At 39.2% G+C, this 27,026-nt stretch overlaps 1 protein-coding gene across 1 annotated transcript in view; it reads right to left on the reverse strand.

Moving 5' to 3' along the window:
• Positions 1-10,424: 10,424 nt before the first annotated feature.
• Positions 10,425-27,026, reverse strand: part of CIR1 (corepressor interacting with RBPJ, CIR1) — a 44,881-nt gene continuing 28,279 nt past the window's right edge. The window contains exons 8-10 of the mRNA XM_049887468.1: positions 14,902-15,008; positions 12,883-12,968; positions 10,425-11,501 (exon numbers count right to left, since the gene is read on the reverse strand). Of these exons, the coding sequence (XP_049743425.1) occupies positions 10,715-11,501; positions 12,883-12,968; positions 14,902-15,008 (980 nt within the window). The 3' untranslated portion in view covers positions 10,425-10,714. The remainder of the gene's footprint in view (positions 11,502-12,882; positions 12,969-14,901; positions 15,009-27,026) is intronic.

The raw sequence follows: 27,026 nt of genomic DNA on the forward strand, positions 1-27,026 counted from the left end.
GCGGTCCGGGAACAAAAGTGAACCATCCTCCGACAGAGTCAACAGTTTTCAAAACTGCACACACAGGCAAACGTACAAGAGATCTACAAACAGAAGCACGCACACTCGCACGCGCGTACACACGTACAAACCAGTCACACAAACTTCTCGAGCGAAGAGCAATACACAGAAACGGTCCCACCTCCCCCACCGCCCACCCCTGCACCACCCTTCTCTTTCCCTGTCTCAAAAACAGCCACCACCCAGCAAAGGACTGTCAGAACATTTGAAAACAAACGGGACCCATAAAAGCAGACCCTTTGTGTGGATTATATAATATATAAAGTGCTCCAAGTCCTGCTTGATATCTACTTAAACAATGAGACTTTTTTCCCTTAAAAAAAAAAAAAAGGAAGCATCAAAAAAGGCTTAAGGTGAGAAATTAAACTGGAAGTCTAGCGAGTTTCTCTGTATTTCATAACATCTGTATAAATAGGGTTCAAAAGATTGTGTTCTCTTTTATTTTCTTGTAAATGTTCATTCGAATAGTTTTTTTGTGTGAATTCCTGAAATTCAGGGAGGTTTTTTAATTTTCTGATGCACTTTGTGAAAGTCCGTATATATGTAAGAGATATTTAAAATGTTGAGTTAACATTTCACTCACAAACACGTAAGTTAAGGTCATCTAAAGAAATCAATGCGTTTATGTGTATGAAGAAAATCTTGACATCATACTTTCATTTTGGTATTATTAAAGGACTCTGAACAATACACCTCCTTTTTTTTTTTTTTTAATCCTGTTCTCTCTTTAGTAAGCCTTACGTGGGTCGAATTTTTTTTTTCTTTGGGGGGAAAGATTTGCTTAATGTTAGTTGTAGGTAATGTAAGGTTTATGTGGGTCATAAAAGCCATAATACATATACATTTTTGAAAAGTCAAGATTATTTATTTGTATATCAACAGTGTAAATTAAATTGGGTTATAAGAACGTGTAGTTGTATTACTTAATGGGAGAGGTCTGAAAAGGTGACATTTTAAAACTCTGGAGGTCTTTAAAAAAAAAAAAGCGAAAGGCCCTTGGCAGCTTTAGCAGGGGAGGCTCGACACGCGGGGGAGGGAACAAGCCCAGGTCAGAGAAAACGCGGGTGGGTTTGTTTGTTTTTGAAAAGCAATTTAAAAACAATCGGTGAAAAGAAAAAGCTTTTAAAAAAGAAGTCTTTTAGGTCCCAAGGCCGTCTATGTTGGGAGGCGACTCAGGGGAATAAATCGCTAGAGTCAATACCCCGGAAAAGACATTTCATGCCTAAATGAAAATCTTGTTAAATGTTATTAATTTTGACTTAGAGCACACAGCAGCCCCCTGTGCCTTGTATTCCCTTATTAGGGATTCATGTCTTATCAAATATCTAATTAATCTCCTAGACATCATTTGTTCTGGCCAACTTTATCTCAGCTGGTCCACGGGGAAAACTCCAAATATTCTCCGTGACAAAGCTCCCTTGAAGATCTTTTTAATTGTCTAAATTAACTGCACCAAATTTGCATGTCAAACGGTAAAGGGCAACCTGAGATAAAATGTAAACGTTTTAAAAGCCCCCAAACTAAGCACTTGATTTGATAACTAGGCTTTTTAATGTTATGGAAGACAACTGCTCCTTTCCTTTTCAAAGACGACTGATCTATGCAAATAGTAAATTGGAAATGCCTAGGTCCCTGCGCCGTCAAATGGCCCTCGCAGGTTATTTGAATATCAGTGGCGCTGCTTCTGAAAAGGTTCAAGGATGCTCTCTGACTTCTTTGTGATTACTCAGTGCGGCGTCTTATTCTGAAGAAAAAAACTCAGGAATAATTAAAGGCTGGGATCAGGCCTGGGAACACATTGGGGACAGGAATCTCATTTAGACAGTCCCTTTCAAAATAAGGCACAGTTAAATTGACCAGAAGGCAATTATTGAAATGAAAATTATTTTCACTCTCTTTGTCTCCTGACCACCAACTTAACAGCCCCACTTTAAAAGAGAGGGGAAGAGAGGGAGAAACGAAAAGAAAATTGGTAAATGAGATAATTTCGCAATTCGAAAAAAATGTTTATTTAGAAAATAAAGTACATATTTACAGAATAAAAATATTTCTAAAAGACTTCCCATACAATAGGAAATACAAGCGAAATCCGCCCCAACAGAATCTCCCCCCCCCCTTTTTTGATTACTGCCAGTATTGGGAACTTGAATGAAGGTTTTGGTTCTTAGGGAAGAAAGAATGAATTATTATTATTAACAATCAACAAAATGCTTTCCCGCGAAACTCTGCTCTGAAAAGCAAAACTCTGCTCTGAAAAGCTAAGTAGTGAGTGGCGATGAAACAGAGGCGAAGGTCTCCAGCCGGGCGTTTTCAGCGTGAGATCCTGTGGCTTCTCTCCTCTCGGCCTTCTCGCAGTCCCGGCAGCCTCGGCTGCCCCGCTGTTTTCTTCGACTTCTTTCCTTTGGCCATTTTCTCTTCCCTTTCGAACTGTTCATAAACGGGACCTCCCCAATACCCCCAGCCCCCGCGCCTTCTGGTTCAGGTCTGGTCTTCTGGAGAAGCTGGCAGGGGTACATCACTCTAGGGGCTTTAGGCCAAGGCAGAGATGGTGGCCAAAGCTTTTGGGAGCTGGCGGCCGGAGGCGCGGTGGTGAAGGTGTGGTGGGGTTTCCTGAGGAATGAGGGCGCCCGGGCGTCGGGCTTAGGCAGCTTTGTTTCTCCTTGATAATACAGATCAAAGGGTCTGGCGGTGCAGGTCCCGCTGGCCGCTGGGCTCCCTCCGCAGCCCAGTGATCAAGGCCTCTGAGCGCTGCCTCTGCCCCGCGGGTCAGCGGACGTCCATCACCGAGGCTCCCGGGAACTGCAGGCGGCAACCCCAGCCGGAGTGTCCAGCCGCGAGACCAGAGCGCGCGGAAAATGAACCCGGAGGCCCCGGCCAATACCAACAGGCGAAAACAAACCCCAGCCCGCTTGCTTGCCCCTCAGCCCTAGGGGTTTTTGGGGGCGCGGGGAAACCTTGACCTGAGCGGGTGGCGCTTGGTGGAGGCAGAGCAAATTGGAGACAGCGTGTTTGGGAGGGGAAAGCCCGCGAGCTCGGTCCGTACCTGAGGTGGGGCTGTGTCTCCCCAGGGCAACCTCCGCAACCCTGCAAGCTGGGATGCTTTCGCTCCAGAGCCCGGGAGGAGCAGGAGGCCGCGGCCGGGGCCCCAGAGCCTCTGCGAGGGCTGCGGCCTGGAGGCCCGTGTGGGGTTGGAGGCTGTGGCCCGGAGGCCAGGCGTGCAGGCAAGGCCCTGAGTCCCTCTCGGTCCCGAGGGAGGGGAAATGAAATTTCGTGTCACCCGGTTTCTCGCAGTGTTTCCTGTCCTGCAGCTTCCTGCGCAGTACAGGTGGGAAGACCAAGTTTTCCTCGACCCTGAGCCCACCCAGCCTCAATCCACACCCTCCTCCGGCGGTTTACTTTTCTGACACTATTGTATTTTTCTCTTGAAATGAGTTGAATCCTACCTGAGAAGGAAAAAGAAAAAAAGAAGAGAAAGATTTTCTTTCCTCAAGGAGGGAAAACAACACTAGTTTTACGAGATTAGATTGTGCACCTGAATGGCGTGTCTGGACATTCCGTCAAATCGTTATAAATTGTGTAAAATTGAATTTCTTGTTATTCAGATGGAAACTTTATTTATTTTAACTCTAATCTTATTTGCATCTATTATCTGTATTCTCCACGGCTCTTTCCCACTACAAAAATGCAGATGAAGTAAATCTCACATAAATCCCGCCCATTTGTGTAATTGGTATACTAAGTGTTTATTTTAAGTGAGAATAATTTAGCTACAAATTTTCTTAAGGAATAACATTCTTAACACATTAAAAAAAAACGGAAAACTCTGATTTGCTTTTATGTTTGACAGTCGCTCTTGATTCACTTAAGAGGAGGTTGGCGTGCGCGGCTCGCTAGCGCCATCTAGAGCTCCTGGCCGGGAAGGCCGCGCTGTCTGCCCAGCTCACCACTATTAGCGCTGGGAGACCCGCTTTTGCCGTGAACTGCAGTAACCTAGTGAAAAAGCAAAGAAAAGCGAGGTCTTGGTTCCAGCGAGGAATAAGTCCCACTATTCGGGAACACTGCTTGGCAGTGGCCTTTATTACTGCTCCCAGGAAGGGGGTCGTTTCTGGAATGTGCTAACTGAAATTCCAAACAAAATAACGCCCCGCTTTTTCCTAGTCTTAGAATTGTCGTATTTAACATTTTTTAAGGGTAGTGGTGGGTTAAGGCAACTTCAGGGTCTTCCAAATCAGAGTTGAGAAAGCTGAGCGCTGACGGCGGAGACGTGGACCCCATGGTGAGGACCCAGCCGTGAGAGCAGCACCCCGCACTCTGCCCCCAACGACCCCGGATTCGAGGGCTCCCGGCTGACGAGGCCCTCTAGACTAACCGGGACCCGCCGGGGCCCAGCTGATTAAACCAGCTTCCAAACCGTCTCACACCCCAGACCCTTGGAGAGGGAGGGAAGGGAGAGACCTGCGGCTTTCGCCAGCGCCGACCCGGGGGGCGATGCAGCCTCCTGCCCTCGCCGCCCTCCTCCGGGGGGTCCATCCTAGTCCGAGTCCGGCGCCGAGGACCGCGGGGCAGGACGGGGGAGGGCAGAGGCCCCGAGGGCGGCAAGAAGTCCGAAGCCCCTCGACCCAGCCTTCCCGAAGAGTCTGCATTTCTTCCTGGCGCAGACTCCATCCGGTTTGTCCCCAATTTTCTTCTTTGAAAATCAAATCGAAAATCCGAGAACAGCTTGGGGGCGTTGGCCAATTTTCTCCCCTATGCGTGCCTTGCCCTCCCCCGTCGCCCCATCCCTTCCACTTTCTCGTCCACTACCCCACCCCCATCCCCTGTTCTCGGTGGCATTGCAGTGACTTCCTCCCCCTTCCTCTCCTGCTCGCCACCCCCCAGGGCTTATTGTATTTTGATTTTAAAAGCTACACCTCCAAAGGCCGCGCCAGAGGCGGTGGAGGTGCGGCCTCCTGCAGCAGCCTGAAGGGGCCGACTGAGACGCTGGGGCGCCGAGCTCCCCGACCTTGGGCCGGGGAAACGCGCGTGTTTCCCGGAATTCGCAGACACCTTTGCAGCGGGTAACTCGGCTAGGTTTGTATTTGCTGTTTTAGTACAAACCCCACCGCACTGCCTATTTCAAAGATGTGCTAATTACTACTTGGATAGCGGGGCGCAAAGTCCTTGTCCATTTCCCAGTACAAAGTAGGTTGCTAGAAAATTTGAAATTGCCTTTCAGCCTAAAGCTGCCTTACCTGAATGTCATAATTACAGTAATTATGTACATCCAAATTACATGCTAATTAAATTAGAATCAAATCGTTCTAAATCGAAATCAAATGAGGTAGTGAAGAATTAATCAATGACAACATAAATAGAGAGCTTCCTTCAGAGATATTTATTGTAACGATCCAAGGAGGAATTTGATCTGAAAAAGTCACCTGTTTATTTACTTTCAAATTAGTAATCAGTTATTATCCCTTCTCCATAATTTTAACCGTTCAGTGTTATTTACCCCCCACTCTTTGCAGACGCTGGAGTTTATAGAAATATGTATGAGGTAAATACATACAGAGATGCCTCCCCCATATACTATTGATATAAATATATACAGTGTGTTTGCAGCTCCAGTGAAGGGGAAGGTTTCAGAATGTCCGTAGGGACACATGCTGCCAGGGCCTGTTCTCAGGGGCCGGGGAAAGCAAAACACCTAAGAGTTTTTAGGTTTTCCAACACCCTGGCACTCTATTCCTTTGAAAAATTCATAGCGAAGATTTCGCATGTTTTGCAAGCATCTAATCATTTCTGGGTGATTAATATATAAAAGAAATGCAAAGTCATAAGGTGTCTCCCCCAGTCCGTTTTCTCCTTGAAGATAACTGGCGAAGACTTGACATTTTCATTTTTGTCCCAGGAACGTGAAATTAGCACCGGCTTAATAAAGTGCTTCCTTCACCTGTGGAGGCCGAGCTGCCCGAAAAGAAATTCGCTGGCTTTCGTGACTACTGAAGACAAGTCTGCCCTCCGACCTGCGCAGGAGAGACACGCGGGAGGTCCGGGCGAGCTTAGGCGGAAACTGGCAGGCAAGGGCGCACGGCGGCGGCTGCACCGGCACACGGCTCCCCAGGGCGCAGCTCCCGCGGCCGGCGGCCTCATGGAGCGGCCCCGGCTTGCGTCTGGTTGGGTTAGGGCAACTGGGGAGAAAGCCAGTGCAACCAGCTAACCCGGACTCTTTTCCATTACACCTTGGGGGTGTAGAGTCAAGTGGCCTCCTCGCTCAAGAGGCACATCTTATAGAGTCTGAGACCCATAATTCTGAGACTTTCCTTTTGATTTTGGGGTGTGTTCAGAAAGTTGCCAAACGCCGGTCCGAAAGGAAAGCACCAGAGTAGGTAGGGGCGGTGTCGCCTCTGGGGATGGAACTCCACCTCGCTTCCGGCTTCCTTTGGGTCTAAGGCGAGGTCTATGGAAGCCAGGCTCTGGTCATCACCGGAGCCCCGAACCTCCACTTCTTGCCCGTTCCGCCGGGAACCTTCGAACGGGAGGGACTGGTATTTCTGCGTCTACAAGTGGGGTTTCGGAGAGCGGCTCACCGGCAATTTGGGCCATTGTGCGTTTCTTGCCGTTATTAGCAGCTCGTCCCGTTTTATCCCCACCTCGCTTCATTATTACAGCTATATTCTGGGGGTGATATTAAGTGTAGCATGAGGGGAGGAGAAAGGGGAAGGTGGTGAAAAGAATGTGCTTCCTTTTCTGTCAGCAGGAACCGGGTTTTAGGAGCCTCCATCAGTTAGGTGAGCTCTCTGTTAGTTGCCACCGCATTTCCACAACCTTAGCTTTCCCTCGGTCTTTCTTAACCCTCGCAATTAAAAAACAAAACATTCCTCCTTTTTGATCTGAAAACATCCCAAAGGCCTGTGCAGCTATTGCATACATTTCTTTATCTCGTTTGAAGAAATGGTAACTATAGCAAAGACTTTCTTTTCAGAAAACCTAAATAAGATTCCTTGTTAGTATCCCTCAGTTACTGAAGCTAAATTGCAGCTTTCTTCATGGTCTTAAGCGTAGGATGTGGAGATTTGGGATGTAGCTTACTGAGCGGTCTTCACCAGCATCTTGGCCCACTGGTCATTAGGTAAGGAGGAGAATTGAAATGGCTCAGGTGGATTTTGAAATCTTTGAGCTTCAATGCTAAAGCATGTAAGTACTGAGTGATTAAAGTTGGGAAACGCCATGCTCCTAGCAGCGTGGACCTATCTGATTCAATGCCAAGGTAATGGTGTTATGGAAGAACAGCAAGAAAGGTCTCTCCAAGGCTTTCAGATAAAAAGCTTTCTTCGGATTACAACCCTGATTCAAAATTAGAATGGCGTTTCATTTCGTAAGGTAAGACGACCTGCGAGCAGGCTGTAGCAACCTCTGCCTATTTTGGCACACTTATTAAATGAAGTTAGGGCTGACGTGTCACGTAGACATTCGGATAAATAAGTCCTAACCTAGCAACCTGATCTTTCCTGCCATTTGTAAATCTACAGCACCTCCTACAGGAATTAATTTACTAGTGTTAAATTATGTCAAACATTAGGCCCGGAAAAAAAGGGGCGGGGGAAGTGTTTTAAAAAAATGTCTCATATGCCTCCCAGTGCAGTTCTAGGTCCATAAGCAAATCACCATCATTGGGTGTATCCAGATTACTTTAAAAGACCTTCTCTATCTGCTAAAGGCAAGAGGGATGGCAAATACTGCCAGACTTTTTTCTGTGATTTTCTTAAAAATTGTCACTGTTGAGGACTTTTTTGCGTTCTTGACTCTTAGATTCGTTAAGCTTGGAGGGTTCTTCTTTGGCTCTCAATATTTAAGAGAATCTCTACACATATAGCTAGACATCCTTTTTTATTGAGGTTCATCTCTCCCATTTAAAAGTTAGATTTCACAAACAAAATAATTAGAAGTCTTTCTTTTTAAAATAAAATCACTTTCAAGTCCTGCTTAAATCATTAGGATATATGGAACAAGGTGAGCCTCTTTAAAACTGTTTCTTACCATGTTATGACTGTGTCCGAAAATGCCTCCCTTGCAGAGTAGGAATGAAAGTGATCCCAGCCCTGCTCTGATCTTTAGGCTGTCTACCTCCCTTGGGTGACCAAGGCTTAAAGCCAAACAGTAAATCAACATCTTCCATAACTACATGGGATTTTTCTCGCAATTGGAAGGGTAAGCATATTGGTTTCTGATAGCACTTTATAGTCGCTCAGCTTTAACAATGAAGGAAAATTAGAGATCTGAAATTCTTTAAAGGCAACTCAAAAAGTTAAAAGTGGACCACACTTTTCTAACAGTCAAGTGAAAAACATGTGAGAAATGATAATCTGTTTCTCTAATTCATTTTAAATTACAGGATGTATTTCAGCATTTCCCTTCATGAACACTGTATTTGTTCAGAAGCCTTTTAAGGTAGTAAGTATTGCATAGGTTTTGACATTAGAAAAATTATAAAGTCTAAAAAGGCATGAGGTAGAAAATAATCACTGTAACACTGATGAACTCAAGGTGTAAATTAGCAGGCTTTATCAATTTCAAATGCATGATTTAAGGAAAGGAAAGGGATCTTTGAGGAACACTCTAAGTTATTAAAGAACACTGTAGAAGGAATTCAAGTTCCTTTCTCTGCCACCTCCATCCCCCCGTTAAAAAAACCTAAATGAAAGGGGTTGCTTAGGCTTTTAGATAGCTTATTCTAAATCAGGGGACATTTGTTTTGTGTGTGTGCACAGACAACATGGAGTGGTTTCACTTAACTCCTGTTCATATTTATTTACATTCTTTAGAACTTATGAAATTGACTTACAACCCTAAAAACCATCTAACCAATATTTGTATTAACAGATGTTTTTAAAATGTGGAATCCTGGTAACAAAAACACTGTGTCCATGATGTGAAGTATGCCCTCTCCTCACTTATCGACGTGGTTAGGCTTCACAGACCAAGTTGTTTGCAAAATCGGCATTACGTGAAAATGGAGGATGATCACATCAGTTCACAAAAATGGAAGATGACTACATCATTACACAACTGCCAAATTGTATCATTATGTAACTGCCAAACCACTGATAATCATGGCCCAGCCAAGTTGACACATGACCTTAACCATTAGAGCTAGCGTTACTCTTGCCTTGTACCTTGTTCATTACTGCCCAACGCATATTGTTAATGTGCAAAATACTCATAATAGATTTTTTACTATTGTCATAAATGCGGAATGTGGGATAATGAAATAGTTAAGTGATTTTTTTTTAATTGCATGTTACTTTTGATTGGTATTAATTTTTCCTATAGTTTTCCCTTACCATATCCTTTGAAACACAAAAGAAAATTTGCAGCTTAATTTAAATATGCTTACTTACTCGATGGCACTGGGTTTTTGGGTTATATACCTATAAAAAAAAACAAAGAAAACCAAACCCGTTGCCATTGATTCCGACTCATAGTGACCCTACAGGATAGAGAACTACCCCATAGGGTTTCCAAGGAGCAGCTGGTGGATTCAAACTGCTAAACTTTTAGTTAGCAGCTGAACTCCTAACCACCAGCGTACCACCATGGCTCCTATGTACCTATACTCATGAAATATATTTAAAAATTGTGCATTGTTCCATTTATAACATTATATAAATGTTTAACCTTTAGAAGTAAAATCTTAATAGTTGTATGCCAGTACTAGAAAGTCCATCGGCGGTAGGCAGAATAATGGTCCCTCAAAGAGGTCCACATCCTTATCCCTGGAACTTGTAAATATGTTACATTATATGGCAAAGGGGAATTAAGGTTGCAGATGGAATTTAAGTTGATCTTAGAACAGAGAGATTATCTTGTATTCTCTGGGTGGACTCAATATAATCAATCACAAGGTCCTTAAAAATGGAAGAGGAATGCCGGTCAGAGTGTCAGAGTGATGATATGAAAAGGACTTGACTTTCCCTTGTTAGCTTTGAAGATGGAGGAAGGGGGCCAGGAACGAAGTAATGTGGGCTGCTTCTGGAAGCTGGAATAGGTAAAGAAACAGAGTTTCCCCTGGAAACTCTTGAAAGAACACAGCCCTGCCAACACTTTGATTTTTAGCCCAGTGAGACTCATTTCAAACTTTTGACCTCCAGAACTGTAAGGTCGTAAACTTATGTTGTTTTAAGTCACTAAGTTTGAGGTAATTTGTTATGGCAGCAATAGAAAATTATACTTTACCCTATAGATCGAAACACCTGAAGGGAATTTAAGAGTCATAAAGGAATACTGATCAATTCTTTGTTGAATGATTACAGTTTGCTTCAAGCAAATTTAAATCCTAAACGACAAATTTGAATTAAAAAAATTAAATTATACTTATCCAGTGTACTGTCATTCTTTTAATGATATTTCAGAACAAAGACAATATCATACAGTTATATGAGGTTTTTATCTAGGATCCCAAATTATCTAGGATAGGACACAAGAAACATTTACCAACAGAAAATATTTCTACAGCCCCAAAACAGATTACTTACAAATACTTGCAAAACTCATTCTTATGATAGTCATGTAACTTTGTACTTGAAATGGCAGTTTACAGAGATGGAAAATTAAAATAGAGCTTTTTTTTTATTAGAAAGACAATAGTATATAATTTAGCCCTTACTGAAGGTATTCAATAAGAAAGTGGAGATATTTTTATTTCTAGGTAAGTCTCTCTTTTCTCTCTACTTCTGCTTCCTTCTCTTTGTGTCACTTTAATATGCTTATCTCCTGAGTTCTCCCTGTGCATTTTTTCTCCTCTGTATATAACTGTGCCATGGCTGCTGGTGTTATTTCTGTTCCGCTCTTTACTGGGGCTGCGTTGTGTCCGTTTTCTAACCTCCCTCTGCTTGTAACTACCGTGACTTCTGCTCCGACTTCTCCTACTCCTCTCATCCCTGCTCTGGCTTCTACTGCTCCTCTCATTTCTTTCAGATCCTCTCTTCTTTGGGCTATAGTTATGGCTTTTGGACTTTCTGTCAGAACTGGAATGGCTCCATTTGCTATTCTTCCCAGAACGCTCTTGTTTTAAAAACCTAGGCTTTTCCCTGTCTTTTTCCTTGTTACTGTGACTGCTAGAAAGTTCTTTATAAAGTTTTCTCTTCTTAGATTTGTCTCTCTCTTCAAAATCACTGTTGTTATACCCCAAACACTTGTTTTTCTTTCTTTTATTCTTTTGTATTTTTTTCTCTTTGTTGTCACTCTCACTGCTGCTTTCTGAACTCTCACTGGAGGAGGAAGAGGAGGAGGAGGAAGATGAGGAGGAGGAAGATGAGGAGGAGGAAGACGAGGAGGAGGAGGAGGAGGAGGAGGGTGATTTGCTTTTATGTTTTTTATGTTTACTTCTGCTCTTCTGAAGTTTTTTCTTTTTTCTATCTTTTGTCCTTTTCTTCTTTTTCTTCTCCAGTCGATCCAATTTCCTGTAATTGGGAAAAAACAGTAACAGCTATAACTACGTAAAAAATAGTCCTTTCATCAACTATAAAATTGTTAATAGATAACATACTTTCTTATAAGCTACGAAAACTGATATCCAAATATAAATACATTATTTGCTTTATTAAATGACAAATACTGTTCTTTTCAAATTATTCTAGTCATGTATATATTAAGTTCAAAAATAAAAACCTAAATGCAGTAAGCCAATTTCTAGTTACACTTTTCTCAATAGCAATTCCTTAAAAAAATTATTAGTGACTCAGAATTTGAAATTGTATACTACTCTAAATAAATGGTCATCCTGACCTAAAGGAGGAGCCCTGGTGGCACAGTGGTTAACAGCTCAGCTGCTAACCAAAAGTTGGCAGTTCGAATCCACCAGCCACTCCTTGGAAACCCTATGGGGCAGTTCCACTCTGTCCCATAAGGTTGCTATGAATTGGAATCGACTCGACAGCAACAGGTGTGGTTTGGTTTGGACCTACAGAAAGCCTTGGATCTATGGGAAACTCAAATATACAGCTGGAAAAATTAATTTTATGTATATGTTAAAATAAAGAAATATTAATTACATTACCAAAATTCAAAAGCATATTCTCCAGAAATTCTGGATATGAACAAACTTAAAAGTTTTTTGAAATTATCTTTTGGTTATATAAAATAATCATATACTCATTTTCAACAATTATTTAGTTTTATAATTAAGATAATTCTATTAAAAAGGTTTTCTGAATTTCCAGAGAATACTCCACATCCTCAGAAAAGTAATGTTTATATGATACATTTGAGGTACTCTGAAGCAGAAGTGTCTTCACTAGTTCTGACTCCTTAAAGGGAAAGGGAGATAACACCAGCCATTCTCAAAACTCCACATACTGAAAACATCAAGAGCTCCCTCTATTGGCCTCAGCAGACATTTCTTGCATTATTTATTCCAGAGGTAGTCTGTTTAACAGAATTCATATTTACCTTAAATTTAAGCATTCTTTATAAAATGTTACAAATGGAAAAAAGAGTAATTCGTGCCCAAAAGTATTTTCTAAGAAGAAACTGTGTGTAAAGATATATACAAATTTATTATGCAAAGTAAAACTTACAAATGTATTTCCAAGTTAAATGTTTTCAAAAGTGCAATGATTTTGTGGTATAATCTATGTATGCAATCTTACACTCATTTTCTCATTACTGAAATAAAGACAAAATTGTTTTGTTACGGCTAATGAATAAATCAATAAATGTGATGCACGCTTTAAAATGTTAAGTATCTTCATGAGCTCTTAGGATACGAGTTGAGTATAATATTAAGAAGAAACATATGGAAAAAAAGTAGTTGAATCCATTAAATATACACTATTTAATTACCTGAGAAGTTTCTGTTTTTGTTTGGTTGTTAGTGACTTTAAAAATTCAACTTCTGGATCTTCTTCACCCTCACTCGCAACATATTCCTGAGTCAACAAAGATATCATTAAATCGCTGGATTTCAAGGTAAGTTATTTATCAAATAGCAAAGAAAATATTTACAAATAAGAAATTTCTGTATTAGGGACTCTCATGGATTGAATTATGTCCCCCCAAAAATGTGTGTATCAATTTGGTTGGGCCATGAGTTGCAGTAATCTGTGGTTGTCCTCCATTTTGTGATTATAATTTTATGTTAAAGAGGATTAGGGTGGGATTGTAACACCGTTACCAGGTCATATCCCTGATCCAATGTAAAGGAGTTTCCCTGGGGTGTGGTCTGCAACACCTTTTATCTCTCCAGAGATAAAAGGAAAGGGAAGCTAGCAGAGGGGGTGGGGACCTCATACCACCAAGAAAGCAATACAGGGAGCAGAGGGCATCCTTTGGATCTGAGGTTCCTGCACTGAGATGCTCCCAGACTAAGGGAAGATTGATGACCTTCCTCCAGAGCAGACAGGGAAAGAAAGCCTTCTGCTCGAGCCAGTGCCCTGAATTCGGACTTCTAGCCTACTGGACTGCGGGAGAATAAACTTCTCTTTGTTAAAGCCATTTACTTGTGGTATTTCTGTTATAGCAGCATTAGATGACTAAGACAGGGACATATTGTGGTTAAGAGATTGGTTGCTAACCAGAAATTTGAATCCACCAGCCCCTCCTTAGAAACTCTATGGTGCAGTTATACTCAGTCCTTCCTATAGGGTCGTTTTGAGTCAGAACTGAATCAGTGGCAATGGGTTTGGCTTGGTAGATGAATATATTTTCGATTGGATAGTGTGAGAGAATTAAAAATATTTTTTTTTTTACAGTCTCCCTGCCAAGGAGGATTATAATGTACTAATAGGTTGAGATGAATGCCTTGCCAGAATTAGGAAACCTCATCAAGAAGAGGACAGCAGGAGACACAGATAAAACGTTCATAGCATGGCTTCCATTCTCTATGGCTATTCCCTGAGGTTGAATCATGTTTAACACTCGCCTGTTTAAATATCTTGTTTGGAATTTAGTGAAATATTAAAACCAAGATCATGAACCTTACAGGATGGTCAAAACATCCATACTTTTAACCTTTATAATTTTAGTAGCACATTGCCAAATATATGATAATACAGGTTATATGAACAATCCCTAGCAATGTGAAGAAAAATAATGTGCCTTTTTTCAGAGCAGCAGAAATTAATGCCAGAGAAAGTCTGGGTTTTGGTCTCAGCTCTGTCTCTAGATTGCCACAGGATCTTAGGAAAATTACTTAATTTCTCTGGGCTTTAGTTTGCTCACTAAATAAGATAAATGATTTGTATTAGAATGTATACAGTCCTTCAAACGCAACCATTTTCTGGATCTATATATAGTTTAATAAATTAAAATGGTTTAAAACATTTTCTATAATTTTTAGGGGTTTCTTTTTATATACTTCTTTCCATTGGTCCTATTCAATGTCACCTCGGGGGTAAGTTAAACCAAAAAAAACCCACTGCCGTCGAGTCAATTCTGACTCATAGCAACCCTACAGGACAGAGTAGAACTGCCCCACAGGGTTTACCAAGGAGCGCCTGGTGGATTTGAACTGCTGACCTTTTGGTTAGCAGCCGTGGCACTTAACCACTACGCCACCAGGGTTTCCAGGGGTAAGTTAGCAGGAATTAAAAAACAACAACTCTACCACCAGTTCAGTTAGATATTTTATCCATATAAACCTGGAGCAGTTTCATTTATAAAAATATAGGTTTAAAAACAACTTATATTTAGGTTAAATAATAAAGAAGCAAACCCAAAATATATTTTAGGTATTTTCTTTGCTCTATCTTGCTTTCCTATGGATATAAAGATATGCATATTGGAAAACATTAAGTAGCAATTCACAAGCAATCACATTTAGATTTATAGACATTTTCAGCTTACTGATAAAAAGATCATTACCTGTGATGGATCATTTGTGGTCAAGTTTCTCCCCAGTACATTTCGTTTCAGTGCAAACCCACTGTTTCTCATCTCCGCTATTAGCTCCGAGGGGTGCATCGATGGCCCTGTTCACAAAAATCATAGTTTGAATGCATCATTTATCTCTCTCTACCTTTTTTGGACTCCACAGTAGGAATGCAGTTGAAGCTTTGTTAAGTAAAATCACAGCTAAATCAACTCAATAATCTTCTGCTGAGCAAATAATCAGATATGATTTTCTAAAACAGCAGTGTAGAGATTCAGAACAGAAAATAATTGCATTTTTCTTTACGTGCAAGGGGATTCTCTTCTTATGTAACTTTGCCATATTGAAAAGGATACATTTAGCTATAGTCTGGTTAGCAGTTCTTAGTATAAAATCAAAGCAAAATGTTAAAAAAAAGTACAATTAAACTTTTAATAGGCATTCTCTTAGAGCTCAATTTAAAAGAGATATTGTAAAGATACATGAGTAATATATGATTATTCTGGTTTCCAATTAAAAATTTCTCACCCTTATTTATCAAATATCGGTACTGAATATACTACCATGAGGTGGCTAAGTATCAACAACACACACAGAAAACCCCACCAGTAACCATCAAGTACTTGGAGCGCACACACACACACACACACACACACACACACACACTGAAATTTTTAGATACCAGTTTGAGATTGGTGGCAAGCAATTTTAGATTGGCTATAGGGTCGCTATGGGGTCACTATGAGTCAGAACTGACTCAGTGACAATGGGTTTTTTTTTTTTTTAATTGGAGTTATGTGTTATATTTTTACAGGTTGCTGTTTCCACTTTGGAAAAATACCAAACTGAAAAGTAAGTTTCTTTCTGGTCACATAATACGGACTAAAGATAAGATAAATTAAAAGAAAAAAAATTTTTTTTTTCTTTTTTTAAAGATCTGCCCTCTTCCTCCAAATATTAGAAAGTTTATGTTACATAGGAGAGACTCTGCCCTCCTTCCTTCATACATTCCAGTTCATTTTGTCTTCCTTACAGGAAGCAAACTAATGGTAACATCTCAAAGGAGCTATTTAAAGTTTCTGGCCTAAATCATATACGCTGACTTAAAAGACCTACACTGGGTGACGTATCTGGAATGACAGCCCACGAGGAACTCATAAGGTAGGGTGTGGGACACAGAAACAATCAGAAATTGATTCTCTAGTTTGTTGCTTCCGTACTTGTTTCTTTTGCCTCTCACTGCTTTCTTGGTCTTTTACCACTTATCTGCATGTTGTCATGGAAAGCAAAAGGCAATCAAATTCAAATCCATCCACTCGTCAACAGCAGCTTTGGTAAAAAGTTTGGTGGGAAAAATTCAGGTGTAGGTTCTCTGGGCTTTACCATTCATGTTACCACAATCAACTGAAAGTTGGTTTTAGGTTTTAGGGAACAACAACAACAAAAAACCCTAACCCATTGCATATAGTTCATTCTGACTCATAGCTACCCTGTAAGACAGAGAAGAATTGCCCCGTAGGGTTTCCAAGGAGCAGCTGGTGGATTCGAACTGCCAACCTTCTGGGTAGCAGCTGAATGCTTAATCACAGCACCACCAGGGTTCCAGGTATTAGGGAGGTGATATGGAGAAACTGCCTAGTATTGGACTATGGGGGATTTATTAATAATGTGATGCTTTAATTTATTTAAAGTAAAAAAGCCTACTTAGTTGACAACAAAACAAAAACACCAAAAAGCATCTTTATTTCATTATCATATTAATATTTTATCTAAAACAACATAGGATTTTTTGGGTTTTTTTCTTCTACACAAGGTATTTAATTTCTATGGAATACTTCAATGACCTTTAAATTTCTCAATTTGGTTGCTAATACTGACAATAAAATCTCAAATAAAAATTGAATTTTAAATATTAACACTGGTTGCCTTTAAATGCCATAAAAGTGCTAATGTAATTAATAGCTTTAAATGAGCTGCAGAATGCAGTTCAATGCACTTTTTGGTGGCTTCTCAAATTTCACATGTAAAAACAATTTTATAAAGTAGGAAATTTCTCTTCTGAAATGTCAAAACCCCATATCCTTGTCCGTAACTTTATTTGATGTCAGTCAAATGAATTCAGAAAGCAAACATGTTAAGAATTATGATAAAAACCACTCCAGTAAAGGGCCAAAAACCTTGGCCATTGTAAGAGGTTACTAATTTCATCAAAAGATGGGTAAGTTTAATGTTTTAGAAAACATGCTTTTTACATTTTCATTACAGTACTCCCAACTACTTCAAGAAAATGAGTCCTTTTCTCCCAGTCTGACAGATTATCAGACAAATGAAACAAATGTTACTCTTCTAGCATTTATATTTCCCTAAAACCCCAACTGACCTCTCTGTGTAGCACAAGCTTAGTATACACTTCCATATTGCAAGACTATAAACACAGTGCTTAGTGAAGTACCTGACAAACAGTACTCAATAAATAGTAGCAACTATTATTTTTATCAGTAGCTGATTATTTGATTATTTTTATAAATTCTTCATAATTTAAAAGTGTTCTGATTAGTAACATTTTTCTAAAACCTGAATTATTCACGTATTTTTGTACGTAAATGTTTTCTATCATAAAAAATTTTAGGCTTAGAAGATCTGACAATCAGATTATGATATATTTAGCAAGATAGCTTTCTACTTTCATATTACTGTGATAGTAGCTATGTAGTTAAATTAACAGAACTGACTCCAGTTCTCTTAGAACTTAAAATTTCGTTGATATGATAGATTATATGAATATATCAATAATACAGATTATACAGATATGTCCAACTACTAAAACTACATAAAAATTACTTTTATGCATGGTGCCTGTTTTAGTTACCTAGGGCTGCTACAACAGAAATACCACCAAATGGGTGGCTTTACAAGAAATTTATTTTCTCACAATTCAGGAGGCTAGAGTCTGAATTCAGGGTCCTGGCTCTAGGGGAAAGCTGTCTGTCAGCTCTGGTTGGAAGGTCCTTGTCTATTCTGAGCTTCTGCTCCTGGGTGATCTTCATGTGGCTTGGCATCTCTCTCCCCCCAGTCTCCGCTCTGCTTGCCTATTTAATCTCTTTTATATCTCAGAAAGAGATTGGCTCAAAATATACCCTACACTAATCCTGCCTTACTAACGTAACAGACAGCTCATTCCCAAATGGCATTATAACCACAGGCACAGAGGTTATGATTTACAACACATATTTTGGGGGACATAATTCAATCCATAACAGTGCCTTAATAACTGAAATTACAGCTGGAATTAAGCCTTAGGAATGTTTGGCTTGCTCTTGGATTCACTATGACAGAATTATTCCAGGGAATTCAGAAAAAGGGCACTTGTCCTAAAACACAGGTTTGCTAGGGCTCCTTTCTAGATCATCTCACCCAGGCTAGATTAAGCCTCAACAACATGAAAATCCATATTCCAAACTCAGAAAAGCAGGTCCACATTCATGGATTCTGCCAACTTTCTTTGCTGTGCTACAGATAAGCATCAAAAGACTGAATATAACTATGGTCTTCAGTTTTTTTTTTTAATTAATTTTTATTGTGCTTTAAGTGGAAGTTTACAAATCAGGTCAGTCTCTCATACGAAAATTTACAAACACCTTGCTATATGCTCCTAATTGCTCTCCCTCTAATGAGATAGCATAGTGCTTCCCTCTACTCTCTCTCCTTGTGTCCACTCGGGTAGCTTCTGGCCCCCTCTACCCTCTCATCTCCCCTCCAGACAGGAGATGCCAACATAGTCTCATGTGTCTACTTGATCCAAGAAGCTCATTTTTCTCCGGTATCATTTTCCATCCCATGTTCCAGACCAATCCCTGTCTGAAGAGTTAGCTTTGGGAATAGTTCCTGTCTTGGAGTAAAAGAAGGTCTGGAGACCATGGCCTCCAGGGTCCTTCTAGTCCCGGTCTGACCATTAAGTCTGGTCTTTTTACGAGAATTTGGGGTCTGCATCCCATTGCTCTCTTGCTCCTCCCTCAGGGGTTCTCTGTTGTGTTCCCTGACAAGACAGTCATCGATTGTGGCTGGACACCATCTAGTTCTTCTGGTCTCAGGCTGATGTAGTCTCTGGTTTATGTGGTCCTTTCTGTCTCTTGGGCTCATAATTACCTTGTATCTTTGGTGTTCTTCATTCTTCCTTACTCCAGGTGCATTTTAGATGGCTGCCTGCTAGCATGTAAGACCTGAGACGCCACTCACCAAAGTGGGATGCAGAATGTTTTCTTAATAGATTTTATTATGCCAATTGACCTAGAGGTCCCCTGAAATATGGTCTTCAGTTTTATGTCCTGATTAGACCTAGGCTATTTTCTACTTGAAAAATACCATGGAGTCAGTGTCTCAAGAAAAAAAAAAAAAAAGACTTTCCCAGAAGGTAAAGTTCAAATTGTGCTTATATAGGGCTTAATCTATTTATTAAGGATATTAATTTTTTTATTAACTTTTATTAAGCTTCAAGTGAACGTTTACAAATCCAATCAGTCTGTCACATATAAGTTTACATACATCTTACTCCGTACTCCCACCTGCTCTTCCCCTATTGAGTCAGCCCTTTCAAGGATATTAATTTTTATAGAACTAAACAAATAGCAATGGAAGGTAAAAAATGTTCTATAGTAAAATAGGTATTTGATCACAGAATAATATATGAGGTCAAAAGTTCTAGCTATGAGAAGACTGTACAACTGACTCTAAAATTAGAGAATAGCAGCCCCAGGGTGAATGCCACAAATGATGCAGGAAGATTAATGCTAAGGCAAAGACACTTGTTCGCCCCTCCCCTTTGCCCTTGAACCCCTGATTTTTCCACTGTTTATGTAGTTTTGCCTGTTCCATAACATCATGTAGTTAGAGTCATACTACATGTATGTAAGTATGTAGCTTTTCCAGACTGGCTTCTTTCACTTAGCAATAACCCAGCCAGCCCAGTGATGCATTCAAAATTCCTCCATGTCTTCTGGCTTGATAGCTCATTTCTTTTTATTGCTGAATAATATTCCATTGTACAGATGTACCACTGTTTTTCCATTCACCCACACTGAAGGACAGCTTGATTGCTTCCAATTTTTGACAATTATGGATAATGCTGCCATACATATTTGTGTGCCAGTTTTTATGTAAACACATGTTCTCATCTCATTTGGGTAAATACCTAGATACATGATTTCCAGATCTATGTAAGCCTATGTTTAACTTTTAAGAAACTGCCAGGTTCTTTCAAAGTGGCTGTACCATTCTGCATTTCCACCTGCAATGAATGAGTTTTTCTTGTTCCATATCCATGGCAGCATTTGGTATCGTCAGTGTTTTGGATTTTAGTCATTCTAATAGGTATGTAAGTGGTATCTCCCTGTTGTTAAGTCTCCTTTAATCTGATTTACTCACCTTATTGCTATTCATGTATTGAAGAAACTGTGGCATTAGGCCTGCAGAATTTTCCCACATTCTAAAAAGTAATGTCATTTAACATGATCTTCTAGCCCTTGTATTTCCTATACATTGGTAGTTAGCTCTGTTGTCATGTGCTGTCAAGTTTACTCTGACTCAGAGCTCTATCGGCTTATTACAGTGAACCCTGTGAGAGCCAGAACTCTACAGGACTGCCTTGTTTTTCCAGATCTCATAAGTTTTCTGCCTTTGACAGGGCAGTCTTACCATTTTTCTATTGCTTGTTTTGGTGAAAATATTTGAGTTTTCCTTCTTTTACAGATTTCCACCTTACACAGGTTTTACTGTATTAAATTATTTGGGGCAATGCCTTTTTATTTTATACCACATACTTTGGGGAATACATGAAGTCTTCCCATGTTTGGATTCCATAAAATGACACCCCAAACACACACACTTCTGGCTAATGAACCAGACCAAAGAAAGCTGAAACTTCATCCTGTACGCTCTTTTAACTCTTTCACCATGTATTTACTGCTGTCAGTAATGACGGTATAACCTTAAAAGTATAATGTTTTAAAATAAGCCCCCGAACATCATCATAAATAATTATGATTCTTATTTCCATGAAAGCATAACCTTTCTTCCTTCTTTTCTAAAGTTGAACTGACTATATCTGGTGAATGGGCCACTCCCAGTTGCTAAATATAAAAAGGACACTTGCAGGCACTAGCCATAGTACATGATGAAGAGGGGGATCTTGCTTGGTGAGAATTATTAAGAATTATCTTAGAATTACCATGGTGGCATAGTGGTTAAGAGATACTGCCGCTAACCAAAATGTTGGCAGTTTGAATCTACCAGGCGCTCCTTGGAAACCCTATGGGGCAGTTCTACTCTGTCCTATAGGGTAACTGAGTCAGAAGTCAGAATCAACTCGATGGCAACAGGTTCGGTTTTTTTGGTTTTAATAGTACCATAACCTTTTTGCTTTTAAGAAAGCTTGTAGAAGGCTATCTTAAAAAAAAAAAAAACCTAGGAAAAAGGGCACAGCAGGAACATGCAGTATAAGTCTCAGGAAAAAAGTGAACAAAGCTATTAATAAAGTGTGTGGGTGATTTTTATTTATATAGATGAGAATGTTTTATGTATGATTTTCTAAAAGTTATGCAAGAACCAATTGTACTGAATTGTAATAAAACTGCTTCATACTGGGAATTTTCTTGACACACTGCCAGTTCATCTTAGAAGAGGCTGGAAACAATAGGTTTTCTTATCGCCCTTATCCCAAGTTCATATTGAAGGTGGCTAATTTGATCTCTATTAAAACACACAATGTAAAGGAAAAATCAAACATTTCATTTTAGTCTATGTGTCTGGAAAATACACAAAACCAAGGAAATATCAAACTGTCCTGATTGTATGCTAGTAAAAAATACTGTTTATTAAAAACAACCTTGCCTTAAGTTATATGACCTATTTGCTTATGTCTTTATTGCTTACATTTTCAACTTAATTTATATGCAAATATTTTAGTGATGATATATTCAGCAATAATACAGTTAATTAAAAGTTCTAGAGGACTAAGAAAAATCATCTGTACTTTGGTGAACATGAAGCAGTAGAAGTCAGCATGTTTTAAATAAGTTATAGGAATATGAATGCTCTTGAAATATTATGGATCCATAAATCTCAAATACTTTTATGTAGAGTGAAAGAAGTCAGACACAAGAGTACACAATGTATGATTTACATGAAGCTGAAGAACAGGTAAAACTAATAATAGGTTATAAATCAGAATAGTGGCTATGGGATGGGGTTAGACTGCAAAGGAACAGACAGAAATTTTCTAGGGTGATGGCAATGCTTTGTATCTTGTCAGAGGTTTTGGTTACGTGGGTGTATACATTTGTTAAACTCTACATTTAAGACCAGTGCATTTTACTTAAATAGTTTTATACAGTATTTTAAATCAGTCTACAGTAATTACTGAGTGGCTATGGTACTATGGTATGTAATTATCACTACATTTATATACTCTCTAACTATGGAGAGTCTTGCATAGGAAATTTGAGCTTAAACATCCCTAGCATATAAAATAGAAAGTGGTTTTAACAACTAGTATCTATTATTGAGGGCTTATTACTTTACCTTAGTAGGTACTTGAGAGACAATGAATAGAGAACTTGGCTTTTGCCTTCAGAAAGCATATAATCTTTTTGGGAAAACTGTCCACATGAAAGAACAAGAAAAATATAAACTGTAAATTTGTGTTTTAAGTTCAGAGAAGGAAATGATAAACAGTGGTTTAGAACAGCCAGTGAAGTTCTTCCATCTATTCACTCACTAAACCATTATTTACTAAGAATGTATGTTTGTACGAGGCTTTGGGGATACAAAGATAAATAAGATACAGTCCTTATTTCAGAAGACCTTTCCAGGAAAGAACTAGAAACTGAGTTTGATCTCTAAAATCTCTTCAGATTTAGAAAAAAGGTAAAAAGTAGGCCATTCTAAATAAATGGAGCACATGAAAGCTCATGGTAAATTCATTAAGTTTGATTTTGGTAGAATAAATATTTACTAGGTAGACAATTTCATTCATTTTCCTTTTCTCAGGTAATCACAAGCTAATTTCCTTTATTCGAAGCTGGGAGACTTTGGGTAGATGGAATGATATCAACAGGGAGAGCCACGTAAAAGAGAGTTATGACCATGATCTGAGAATAAGAATGCCCCTTTGAGACTATGGGAGGTATAGCCTCTAGTAGCCCCACACAGGCCTTTAACACAGAGCAGAATCATTTATTGACAGAACAAGACTGAAATTTAATCACTGAATATAATAATGCTTATAAATAGTTTTAAATGGTTTAACCACTGGTAATCACTTAAAATAAAAGTAGCCAAAATTTAAAGTACTAATCAAGAGTATCATTTTGACCTTTGAAGCACTTTGATTTGACAAGCTTTACTGAATAATCTCTTTAGTAGTTCAATATTTGGTTCCTGATTGATCAACTACATATTATAAAGGAGAGAAATAGTGCCTAACTTCAGTTCTTTGAGGTCTATCCTTTATTTGTGAGTTTTAATATCTGCCTATTTCAGGAGTTTAGCTTTAATGAGATTTTCGTAAAAATACTTTTTCTGCAGTGGTATTATGTCAGAGGATTTAAAAAAGAAAAAAGAAAAAAAAATCCTGCCATCAGAGATAGGGCTATCTTAGTGGCCATGCTGGTAGGATTCAACCTCTTCAAGGAGGTGCATAAGGGAACTCCATGACAGATTCAGATGGCGTTGCCAGAAGGACAACTGAGTTTATCATCTTTCTTCCTATAGAAGTCCCTCCAGCATGGTCCTAGGTGTCCTTCTGGCAAAGCTTATGACCAGACAATTATTTTGTTAAGTTTCCCAACTGTGTGGAAAGCGACAAAAAATGCCTTCAACATGAAAGGCTGATGAAGAAATGGAGAAGCAGAATGTGGGAGCTCCCTGCTACAGAAAACTATCAGCGCTATGGCTTAATTTAATATTCTTCAAGAAAAATTAAATCAAGAACTGCGGAAATACGGCAAGGAAAAGAGCACTGATACAGAAACAAGTATCTGCAATAAGTATAAAAAAAATGCTCTCCTCAATTTAAAGTATTTATTTATTTTCATATTGTTTAAATACACAAAAAGCTATAGACTGGAGAGACACTTGAAACATTAAGACTCTATCATCATTTTAGCCATTTGTGATGTGGCTGAATCTCAGACTTAGGCAATATAAAGGAAAAGCAATTTCGTATAGGCCTAGTATACCCAGTAACAGTATTCTGAATTTGAAATTTGCTTTTATAAAGATGGGAAATTTGCTATATTACTGTATCTAGTCAATTTCAAATATTTTAAAAATGATAGCTAAGTAAAAAAAAAAAAATACATATATATAGTGAAATAACTTTAAATATGTAGCAACCTTAACCTAAAAAACAAAACTAAAATACTTAGTAAAATATGAAAGAGTGGTAGCAAATTTGGGGTCAATGTCTATTTACTTTTACATTGCTTTTACAAAAGCAACCATGAAATTGACCGTTACAAGCCCTTGTATTTCAGCAGGTCATACTGCTGAACCATGGCAATAGGTGCATCTTAGGTTGGTTCATCCACTCTCAGCCCTGGTGTAGAGCTAAAATGAACAGTGGGGCAAGCTGGCTGGTTAAAGCAAGCTGAGGCAGGGCCAGTACTATCCACTGGAAGGTTCAGTAACCCTAGATGTAGCTTTCCTACAAAAATGACTGTTTAGCGCTGTTTGCTTCTAGAACAATCAGTATTTTAAACCTTTGTTTATCCAGGGAAAAGAGGTATTTAATAAAGAAAATTTAGCTTTATATTTCTTGCAAACAATCTGACTAGAATTAATCTATTTTATAGGTATCTATTAAAAAACTCTTACCTCATGTGCTACAAGTTTCAACTAGTCGAAGGCTATTCTATTTTTTTTTCTTTTAGCATCACAGGAAAATGCATTCCATAGGAGAATTTGGGGGAGGGAGAAAATGGCTTTAATTGTGCTAAAGTGTGAAATTTAAATAAAATGGTATTACAACCACTTGCTTTACCACATATTGTATGATTCCATTTCTGCAAAATGTTCAGAATCGGCAAATCTATAGAAACCCTGGTGGCATAGTGGTTAAGTGCTACGGCTGCTAACCAAAAGGTCAGCAGTTCCAATCCACCAGGCATTCCTTGGAAACTCTACGGGGCAGTTCTACTCTGTCCTATAGTGTCGCTATGAGTCGGAATCCACTTGACAGTAAGGGTTATAGACACTAAAAGAAGATTAGTGATTGCCTAAGGGTGGGGGGTGGGGGTGGGCTCAAGGCATGTGGGGTTTCTTTTTAGGGTAATAAAGTGTGCTGAAATTGATTGTGGTGATAGATGCACAACTCTGTGAATACACTAAAAGCCACTGAATTGTACACTTTAAATGGGTAAATTACATGGCATTTGAATTTGTCATGGATTGAATTGTGTCCCTCAAAAATGTGTATCAACTTAGCTAATCCATGATTCCCAGTATTGTGTGACTGCCTACCATTTTGTCATCTGATGTGATTTTCCTATGTGTTGTAAATCCTACCTCTATGGCGTTAATGGGAAACCCCGGTGGCGTAGTGATTAAGTGCTACGGCTGCCTAACCAGAGGGTCGACAGTTCAAATCCGCCAGGCGCTCCTCGGAAACTCTATGGGGGCAGTTCTACTCTGTCCTATATGGTCGCTATGAGTTGGAATCGACTCGATGGCACTGGGTTTGGTTTTTGGTTTTGGTTATGGTGTTAATGAGGTGGGATTAGTGGCAGTTATGTTAATGAGATAGGACTCAATCCACAAAATTGGCAAGTGTTCTAAGTCAATCTCTTTTGAGATATAAGAGAGAGGTGAGCAGAGAGACAAAGAGACCTCATATCACCAAGAAAGAAGCACCAGGAGCACAGCATGTCCTTTGAACTGGGGTCCCTGAGGTGAGAAACTCCTCGACCAGTCGGGGAAGATTGATGACAAGGACCTTCCCCAAGAGCCAACAGAGAGAGAGAGAACCTTCCCCTAGAGCTGGCACCCTGAATTCAGACTTCTAGCCTCTTAGACTGTGACAGAATAAATTTCTCTTTGTTAAATGCACTAGATGACCAAGACAGAACTATATCTCAAAACACTGTTAAAAAAAATACTGGCTTTATTGAAAAACCCCACAAAAGATGTTTAATTTCAATATACATTAAAAACACAAGTAACTGACAGATGCCAAGAGTCAATGCTAAGAATATGGGCTATATGGTAAAGATGAAAGACAGGTGGGCTGGCCATTTAATTATATTCTAAAATAAAAATATTTTATAAAAATTCAGTCACCACTGAAGCTACATGCATTTCGTATAATTTTGATGTATCTAGAGTGGATGAAAACTTTCAAAGTGAAGAGAATCTTATCCGTAGAATAGATATTCTAAACCAGCTTAGCCAAAAGAAGCATTTTGATTGCCTAATTTAAGTTTGTAAAGGAGAAGTAAATTTTATAGCTGGTCTCTGTAAACCTCACAGCTGGAACATTCTAACGGCACCTTGCAGTTTCCAGTGATCAAAGTAAGTGACTTTATATACTAAACTAAGAATTTCATAATAGAAATAATGCAACACCAGGGGGTACAGTTATCATGCAATAATGACACTCCTGGGAGATTACAGGCACAAGGCTGTACCCCAGGGGTGTGATTATCCCATGATAACCACATCCACTAAAACTGCCTTATTGCAAAAATAATCTCTATTCACTGGTGAAACATTATTCAATAGGTGATTTTTTTAAGTGAAAAGATTTTTTTTAGCTTGAATCAGCAAGTGGATTAGGAAATTGGTCAGTGTTTTTTTCACTGCATTCAGAATACAACATCATTATTATTTACTTTCCTATTTGATATGGTAGAGTTTTGATTTTTGTTTTTGAGAAACCTTTAAGAGTCTCTATTCGCATTAAGCTCTACTGCTAATTTCAGGTCAAACCTTAAAGGCATTAACCGAGTAATGTAATTTTAAATAATTTATTTTCATGTACAATCTTTAATTCTAAATAATGTTCTTTAAAAAAATTATAAATATAATTGACCTTCACTGTAGAAAATACAGAGAAGCAAAAAGAGAA

This window comes from Elephas maximus, chromosome 6 (assembly GCF_024166365.1).
Source record: "Elephas maximus indicus isolate mEleMax1 chromosome 6, mEleMax1 primary haplotype, whole genome shotgun sequence".
NCBI classification, from domain to species: Eukaryota; Metazoa; Chordata; class Mammalia; order Proboscidea; family Elephantidae; genus Elephas; species Elephas maximus.